The 8,844-nt window shown below is 41.8% G+C and overlaps 1 protein-coding gene across 1 annotated transcript; it reads left to right on the top strand.

Annotated features, from left to right (window-relative positions):
• The first annotated feature begins 7,222 nt into the window (after window positions 1-7,222).
• Window positions 7,223-8,510, top strand: LOC103632302 (probable carbohydrate esterase At4g34215). The gene is made up of 2 exons (XM_008654133.4): window positions 7,223-8,006; window positions 8,163-8,510. The coding sequence occupies exons 1-2, from the start codon at window positions 7,392-7,394 to the stop codon at window positions 8,358-8,360; spliced, it is 813 nt and encodes a 270-aa protein (XP_008652355.1). The 5' UTR covers window positions 7,223-7,391; the 3' UTR covers window positions 8,361-8,510.
• Window positions 8,511-8,844: the final 334 nt, after the last annotated feature.

Here is an 8,844-nt window from a genome sequence, read left to right as displayed (position 1 = left end):
TTTACCCCAGGGTTTCGTCTCATATAATAGCTCGTGCATATTGCAGAAACTTTTTGCATTTGGCTCCAAGCCCTGGCTCCTCACGGCCCATACGAAGATTCCCATTCTTATGATAGCTTCGGGAGTAAGTTGATGAAGGTAGACCTGATATATCTTCAGAACTTCAACCACAAATCTGTTTAAGGGGAACCGAAGCCCAGCTTTAAAAAAGCTTCGGAAGATCATGACTTCATTCTCTTCGGGAGTAGGCACAGTCCTCTCTCCGTCATCTGCCCTCACAGTAGACATGTCTCGAAAATATCTTCCCCTCATGTTATCAAGATGACTCTGTTTAATACTCGATTTTCCGAAGACTGTGTGACTTGGTCGCCACGGTCGATCTTCAGAGTCTTCACCCCCACTTTCTACATCATAACTGTCACTTTCACCGGTATCTTCAGATAAGCCTTCTAAAATTTCTCTAGTAATCTTCTCTATATTTGTTCTCGCTATCAATTCAAGAAAGCCCAGATTCTTCTCCTCAGAAAGGCTCAGTTTCATTTCAGCAACAACTTTCTTTTCCTGAGACATCTTTCGAAAATGCTGAAAATGTGCTCTTAGGGCCAAAGCTAAAAAATTTAAAAAGATGGACAAGCGTTTGTAGGCAAAGAGCTATTTGAGCAGGCAAAGCAGATGGCAAGAAAGCATGCCAAATGAGCTCGCGGTCGGATCATATTTATATGCTAGGGCGTTGCAAGTGGGAGGGTCCCGCTTGTCATTGACTGTTGCTATTCTAGCAAAGGGAAGGTGTTTTTTCGGACCTTCGGCTTAGGGCCTTCGTCCATATCGCAATCTGAATTTATCATCCTAACAAATTAATATTGCGAGGGGCTATTGTTGGGGGCCTTCGGCTTCCGAAGGTCCTCAAAAACATGATTTAACAATGTTTCTAGAGTATAATACATGAGCAGGTACCTTCGAACTTGGACCTTTCGGACTTGAGTCAAAATCACAGTGTGAAGAAGCACAAGGAACATGAAGGATGGAACAAAGCCGAAGCTGTGCGCAAGGGAGCTTCGACGTGATAACAGAAAAGGAAACCGACTTAAAGGGGAAAAGGCCATCTAGACCCCGATGAATTACTGTAGAATTATTAGCAAATGTAAAGGGCATGAGTGTAATTCTACATGGGCTGCGTCTCGTGTCTATAAATAGATGAACAGTGCTCCAGTAATGTTCACACTGACTTGGCATTTGCTTTTGCGTCACGCTTGTACTCTTTATCTTCCTTCAAGCCGAAGGTACACTTGTAATAAGTTATCATTTCTATTTATTCATAGTAATAAAATAGAAATAATTCAATAATAATAACATATTTAATTGTTCATACTATTTATTATACTTCAAATGATTTCCTCTTCATTTTTATATGTTGTGCTTACGAAGGTATGTTCTTCGTAACCTTCGTCCGAGAGTTGTTATATCCTAAGGGAAATAATGCTCCCAAGGACGAAGGACTTTAACGTTTAGCATTTTTTTGTTGCCTTGCTCTTAAGCCGAAGCATTTGAGAGAAAGTGACCAACAAATATGTTCTCAAAGAAAGAAACATCATGAGACTCTATCAAAGAATTACATGTACAACAGACACCTCAAATTTAACCACTAGAAAGCAATAATATGGTGAGCATAACCCAAAGATACAATCCACAATTTTAGGTCCCAATATACGCTTTGTTTATTGGCACATTCACTTTGGCCAAACAACCCGATGTGCGTAAGTAAGAGAGTGAAGGTCTTCTCACAATCCACTCCTCGTAGGGAGTTTTCTTATTAATCTTCATGGGATCTCTAATTAGGACATGAAATGAAGTAAATACTGCCTTCTCCATCGTGCCTTAGATAGTCCAATAGTGTTTAACATGGCGTTAACCAAGTCAGCCAATGTGCAGTTCTTTCTTTTGGTGACTCCATTTGATTGGGGTGAATAGGGAGGTGTCCTCTTATGTATAACACCATGTTCCACATAGAATAAGTCAAAACCGTCAGAGAAATATTCTCCTCTTCGATTGGATATTATTATTTTAATCCTTTTCTCAAGTTGGGTTTCTTCTTCTGTCGTATATATATTAAGTAGTTTAGAGCCAAATCTTTCGTTTTCAGCAAGTACACATAACAAAATCTAGAAGCATCAATAATCAAGGTTGTAAAATATATTGTTTCATCCTCTATCAACATGCCATTCATCTTGTAGATATTTGAACGAATGAGTTCTAGTAGCTCCAAGTGTCTCTCCTCACTACCTTGTGATTTTTTCGAGGTTGCCTGGATCACACACAACAATTGCACTTAGAACCTTTGATAATGGAAAGTCAGAATTAAACTCATGGTGGAAAGTCAAAAAATTGAACCAAAATTAAGATGACATAAACGTGAGTGCCAAACACTAGTATCACTCGCACTAACTCCTTTAGAAATAAAGTTCACAAACTTATTACAGAAATCAGATATAAAAAGTGAAACATGTCGCTGCACTCATCGCCTTTATCGATAAAATGTAAACATTTGGAAATGACAAATTTATTGGACTCGAGAACTGCTTTAAAACCATCCCTACACAAAGGAATCCACTAACTAAATTATTGTTAATAATAGGGACATGTTGCACATCCTTTATCTACATGGTCTTTCTAGAAGTAAGCTTTAGATCGACCATGCCAACACCACGAACAATAGCATGTGACCCATTCCTTATCACCACGAAAGAATCCCGAGCGGTCTGGTAAAAAGAAAATAGAGTTGCATTAGAACAAACATGAACAACTGCATCAGTTTCCACTCCATAGCTGGTCACCATGTTCGCAGTCTTATGCTCTAGTGGAGGATTTCTTCCTTTGCGGTGTGGACACTTCTTTGCCCAATGATGAGTACTATTGCGCACGAAGTGGTCTTCACCCTCCCTTTTCTTCTTGAAAGTAGTGGTAGGCTTGGGCTTGGTCTTCTTTCCCTTGCCCTTCTTATTACCATGAGATTGAGATCTCTACACTATGTTGGCACTAGCTTGACCCTCAACAGTTTTAGATCGCCCATCCTTGGCCTAAGTTTTCTCCTCAACATCAAGAGTGACAATTGGATTTGAGATTGATATCTCTAACCTTTTGTGCTTGAGATAGTGGTAATATCCCTCCATGAAGAAGGCAACTTAGTAATGATGCCACTAGTCACAAACCTATAGGCTAGGCTGATCTTTAGGTGCTCAAGCTTCTTTGTCATGCAATGTATCTCATGAGCTTGCTCAACTACAGACTTTCCATCAGTCATCTTATAGTCATGATACTGCTCCATGATATACAACTTAGTTCCAACATCTGAGGTGCCATATTAGGCTTCTAGGGTGTCCCACAACTCTTTAACGTCTATATGGTGTAGGTACAAATATTGTAGGCGATCTACAAATGTATCAATCACACCGCCCATAAAGAGAGTGTTTGAGTCAATATAAGCTTTCTCTTGCTCCTATGTAAGATTACCCTCAGGTTTGCATTTGGATACTCAAAGCACTTGCATGGCAAAGAGCTACAAGATCATTCTCATTTGCCATTTCTTGAAGTGCTCGCTAAAGAACTTCTCAGGCCTTAGAGCATCTACAAATCTAACCATAAACCCGAAGTTCCTATCATAAGGTTTTTGGATTATTGAAAAAATTAAGACTACTGGTTTCAATTTAATCTAAAAAATAAAGCATTACCATGACGCCTAATGTGTACAGAAAGCGAATAGATCCAGACATGCGTATCATTCCAATTAAGATTAGAACTTGCAGTAGTAGAACCATGTCTAAATAGATTAAATTAAACACTATGAAAGACATGATGGAAGGGAGATGGTTGTACGTTTGTTCCTTTGTGGTGATTGGGTAGAGAAGACGACACCGATGTTTAGCATCAACTCTTTGTTGCCAATGATGTGAAACACATGCGCGTCGAGGTGGAAGATGAGCCATCGCGACAAAATTAAAGATGACGAGGAAGCGATCGAGTAGTCACGTAGAACACTTACCAAAACCTTATTTTCCCTTTCTTGGTGCAAGATCTCTGAGGGCAACCATTTTGGAGAGCTACTCTCTCGTTCGCCGGTGTACGCCGAAGATCGGAATGAAATACCATACGCGACAACGCAGTAGGCAGTAAGAGGCAAAACTAGATCTATTTGTTGTGTTGTATTTTTCAGTGGCAGTACCCATACATATTTATAGGAGGAAACCACGTTCCAAAACTGAGTTCCAAAAAATTTCTCAACAAACAAGGAAGTGACCAGATAAGGATCTGATGATCTGCATTAGAAAAGAATGTCGACAATCCCTCATCAGATAAGGATTTTGGAATAACTAACAAAATAAAACTGCAAAAGGAAGCCAAAGGTGCGCAAGGCATAGACCCGATTTCGCCCTCACCCTTCCCGACAAGGCGACACCAACGAACGCATGCACATGTTCTTCCTTCTATTTTTTACCCAACACATTCAAGACCATGGAGAGCACTCAACTATTTAAGTTGTGTTCCATCTACCTCAACTAGCAAGGTGGGACTAAGCTTGTTTGGTTCGCTGTCTAACTTACCACAGTACGTCATGCCTATGGTTAAGCAGGTTTGACTGGCTTACACGTGTGCTTGGTTTGTAGCTACAATTATGACAATAATTTTCTCATGCTGTGTTGGTGCAACTCGTCAATGACGTGTAAAAGTATAGCAAGATTCCTTTAAGCATACCAGGATATGAGAATAATTTGAGTGCCTAACCTTAGACAAGTGTGACAGAATATATATGGTAATATGTGACATCTTATACATACAATCAAATAGACCCTAAATGTTGTCACCCTGCTCGAAATGTTGGGATATACCTCTTAATGAGTGTGTCCTAAATATAAATAGGCTGGACCTAATAATTCCAAGATATACACCCCTTAGAAATGTGTTAGGGGCCTTCCTCTTCCGAAGGTCCTCAAAATATAACTAACCGCCTGCTTTTAGCATAACATGTATTACTACAAGGAGCTTCAGCTTCAGGATGGAAGTTTTCTCCCATGGCAAAGGTGTACAAGACAAAGATATAGCCCGAAGATGATAAGAATGAACGCTGAAGCTATAGCCGAAGAGTAACAGCTTCGGCTTAAGACGATGATGAAAACCAAACATGATGCTAGCCCGAAGAGAAAAAGACTAGCCAATCCCTAATGATTTACGTTATAGTTGTGAATAAATGTTGAGGACACAAATGTACTTTTACTCGGGCTGTGTCCCGTGTCTATAAATAGATGAACAGTAGCACCGTACTGTTCACGTTGGATTGTAATCGCTCTCGCGTCAGCACCTTCGAACAAGCCGAAGGTATCAATGTAATGTAAATTTTGTTAATGTTTGTGTGTACATTATGAAATAAATATGTGAATGAAGATCCTTATTCATTATCTATATGTATTCTTATTCATTCGTGAATGATGAAGGCATGTCCTTCATAACCCTCGTCTGAAGATCATTATATCCAAGAGTAGATAATGCTTCGGAGGACTAAAGTCCTTAATCCTTAACAATTGTATTGGCTTGTTCTTGATTTACAACATTTGAGAATAAGTGACCAACAAAATGTGACATACACCTCTCAATGAATGAGTCCTAAAAGTAAATGGGCTAGGCCCAATAATTTCAACACATACACCCCCTTAGGAACGTGGGACTTGTGTTTTTCTCTAAAAATAAACTGATTCCTATAAAATTCATGTATGATTCATCTGAAATTCCTGTATTCCAACTTATATGATCGACTAGCGTGGGTGTAGCTCGGGACACTGATGTATCTAAAGATATTAATGTTTATCTTTAATGTGCTCTAGATTTTATACTATAAAATTTAGAGATTTAATCGGATTGAATCAGGCTCTATATTTATACTTATTTTTGAAATAAAAAAAATTAATAACTCTAATTTATTATGAAAAAATCATTTAAATCGTGATCTGTTACCATTCCTAAACGTATCTTACTAGCAGACTCTAGACTCACCGTCACCGCTACTGCTGTCGGGGAAGCCACAGGCCATCATGCCGCGCCTCTCTTCTCCCACCGGTGGTGGCCAGATCGGTTTTGACCTAGCTCTGTTATTGATACTGTACAACACTGTAGCATGAAGCCAAACATCATCCCTCTGACATGCATCTAGTAAAATATAACTAGAAAGTGGAAGCAGGAGCTACACGCAGCACTCCAAACTGGCCCGCAGACATACCCTGGGATTATGTATTTATGTTAGGTATGCAGGCTAAGTTGAATGCAGATAACTAGGCTAAATTTTATATAGATAACCAATCAAACTATGTAATAAGTTTCCGGCCAAAAGCAGTTGTTCCCATGTCCTCACACGGTCGAAATGTTTTTTTCCTCTTCGTTAGACTATATGAGCCTATAATCATCACATCATACATGTAGCCGTATAAAATATTATATTATTTATATAGTGAGATTTAAAATAAAAGATCATTGTGTTTAGTTGGACGAGTTTAAATTTTAGTCCCGTCACATGAGATATTTAACTACTAGTTAGAGATATTAAATATAGTTTAATTACAAAACTAATTATATAGATAAAGGGTAAAAGGTAAGATGTGTCTTTTAAGTCGATCATATGGTGCTATAGTAATATTTGTCAATCATTGATTAATTAAGCTTAAAAAATATTGTTTCGTTGTTTAGTCTTTAACTGTGTAATTAGTTTTGTAATTAGATTATATTTAATATACTTAATAGGCATTCAAATATCTGATGTAACGTGGGCTAAACTTTAGTCTCTAAAACCAAATATCTATAACAGTGGTAAACAATTAGTTACAGTTAGACAAACCTACGGCATTTATAACGTCTTATTGGCTGTTTGCATTGGGCGAGCGTAGTGCGCTTGGCCCGCTGGAAAGGAGATGCTCTGTGCCTGTGCGTATGTGTTCATGCAGCTGCATGCAGGAGGTTTTTCTAGTCTAGACTCTAGACTGCACCCGGCTGGCCTCATGTATACAGTAAACGAAACACCATCGTGCACTTGATCACCGGACTATTGTGTAACTATTGGAAGTCCTGGTCTCCAGCTGGCTTTGTACAGCGGAAAGAGGTATGGCACTCCGTATATATGGGTTGGTGAACTTCATTTTGCATTAATTTGGTTCCACACGCACGCTGTCACGTGTTTGAGCGGAAAACGACACATGGATCGGGACGAATCTTTCACTCAGCTTTGTCTGCTTCTATCGATCAATGCGTACCGGCTGCCATGCCACTATTAGTTGTCGTGGTCCGTGATCTATGATCCATTCCATATTTCCATCCTCCATTCACGCATCACAAGCTGGAAGGCACTGTGGGCAATAATGGCTCTGCTCACGCTCCAGCCAGCGATACCCTTCCTCCTGCTCCTCCTCCTCCCCGCCGCGTCCGCTGGGCTGCCCGGCGGCCGGACACTGGTGTTCATCCTGGCTGGGCAGTCCAACATGAGCGGCCGCGGCGGCGCCACCAACGGCACCTGGGACGGCATCGTCCCGCCGGAGTGCGCGCCCTCGGACCGCATCGTCCGTCTCTCCCCGGCGCTTCGCTGGGAGGAGGCGCGCGAGCCGCTGCACGCCGGCGTCGACGTGGGCAACGTTCTCGGCGTCGGGCCCGGCATGCCCTTCGCGCACGCCGTGCTCGCCAGCGAGGGCGCAGCCGCAGAGCCCCCCGTCGTCGTCGGACTCGTGCCGTGCGCGCAGGGCGGCACGCCGATCGCCAACTGGTCCCGGGGGACGGAGCTGTACGAGCGGATGGTGACGCGCGCCAGGGCGGCCGTGGCCGAGTGCAGCGGACGCGGTCACCTGGCCGCCTTGCTTTGGTACCAGGGGGAGGCGGACACCATGAGGCGCCAGGATGCTGAGCTCTACCAGCGGCGGATGGAGACTCTCGTGCGTGACGTTCGCTGCGACCTCGGCCGGCCCGACCTCCTCGTCATCCAGGTGACCCGCATCTTCTTCTCTCATGACTCTGTTTTTTTTTTTTTGGGTGGGTTGTGATTTTGTTGTTGCATCACATACACACACATGGGTCGATCCAAATTTAAGATTTTTTTTGTTTATTTCTACATATATATCACAAATGTAATGTATATATAGGTGGGCATTGCAACTGCGCAGTACAATGGCAAGTTCCTCGGCGTGGTGAGGGAAGCTCAGAAGGCAGTGAAGCTCCCAAATGTCAAGTACGTTGATGCCATGGGGCTGCCCATCGCGAGCGACCACACGCATCTCACCACGGAGGCTCAAGTCCAGCTCGGCAACAAACTAGCCGAGTCGTATTTAGAAACGCTGTAATTTTCAAATACCGGTATGCCTACCAAAAACAAGGCATTCCCCCACGATTTGGAAACGGACAGAGCAAGCAATATGTACACTCAAATTACGATGCTGCGTTGAGATTAATATTTTCCGTGCTATTGAAACCGCCCTCGTGTTAAATTGTTAGTCAGTGCACTAGTTAATCGGCAAAAGTCACACAACATTAAATACAATCTCCATGGTTGTAGAGGATAAAATCATCGCTTTATTTGAGTTTTCCATTAACATGTCATCCACTAGCAGTCAGAAACCCGTGCATTCACTATTGGCGAACACGGCCAGGCCCATCCCTTAATTTCAGCTGAAATTAAAGAAAGGAACCCATGTTAACAGTTTTAGCATCGATTTTAGCTCACTGAAGCTTTAGTACCGGTTGATGGTTGCAATAGGTACACAAGGCTTTACTACCGGTTCAAGATACAAAACCGGTACTAATATATTTAGTACCGGTTGAAATCAC

This window comes from Zea mays, chromosome 7, assembly GCF_902167145.1.
Source record: "Zea mays cultivar B73 chromosome 7, Zm-B73-REFERENCE-NAM-5.0, whole genome shotgun sequence".
Lineage (NCBI taxonomy): Eukaryota > Viridiplantae > Streptophyta > Magnoliopsida > Poales > Poaceae > Zea > Zea mays.
This window is presented reverse-complemented; position numbering and strand designations above follow the sequence as displayed.

Bases quoted from the DNA above. Each gene is read 5' to 3' on its own strand.
- LOC103632302 (XM_008654133.4), top strand. From the start codon at position 7,392: ATGGCTCTGCTCACGCTCCAGCCAGCGATACCCTTCCTCCTGCTCCTC. The intron at 8,007-8,162 runs GTGACCCGCATC...ATGTATATATAG, and splicing joins CCGACCTCCTCGTCATCCAG to GTGGGCATTGCAACTGCGCA.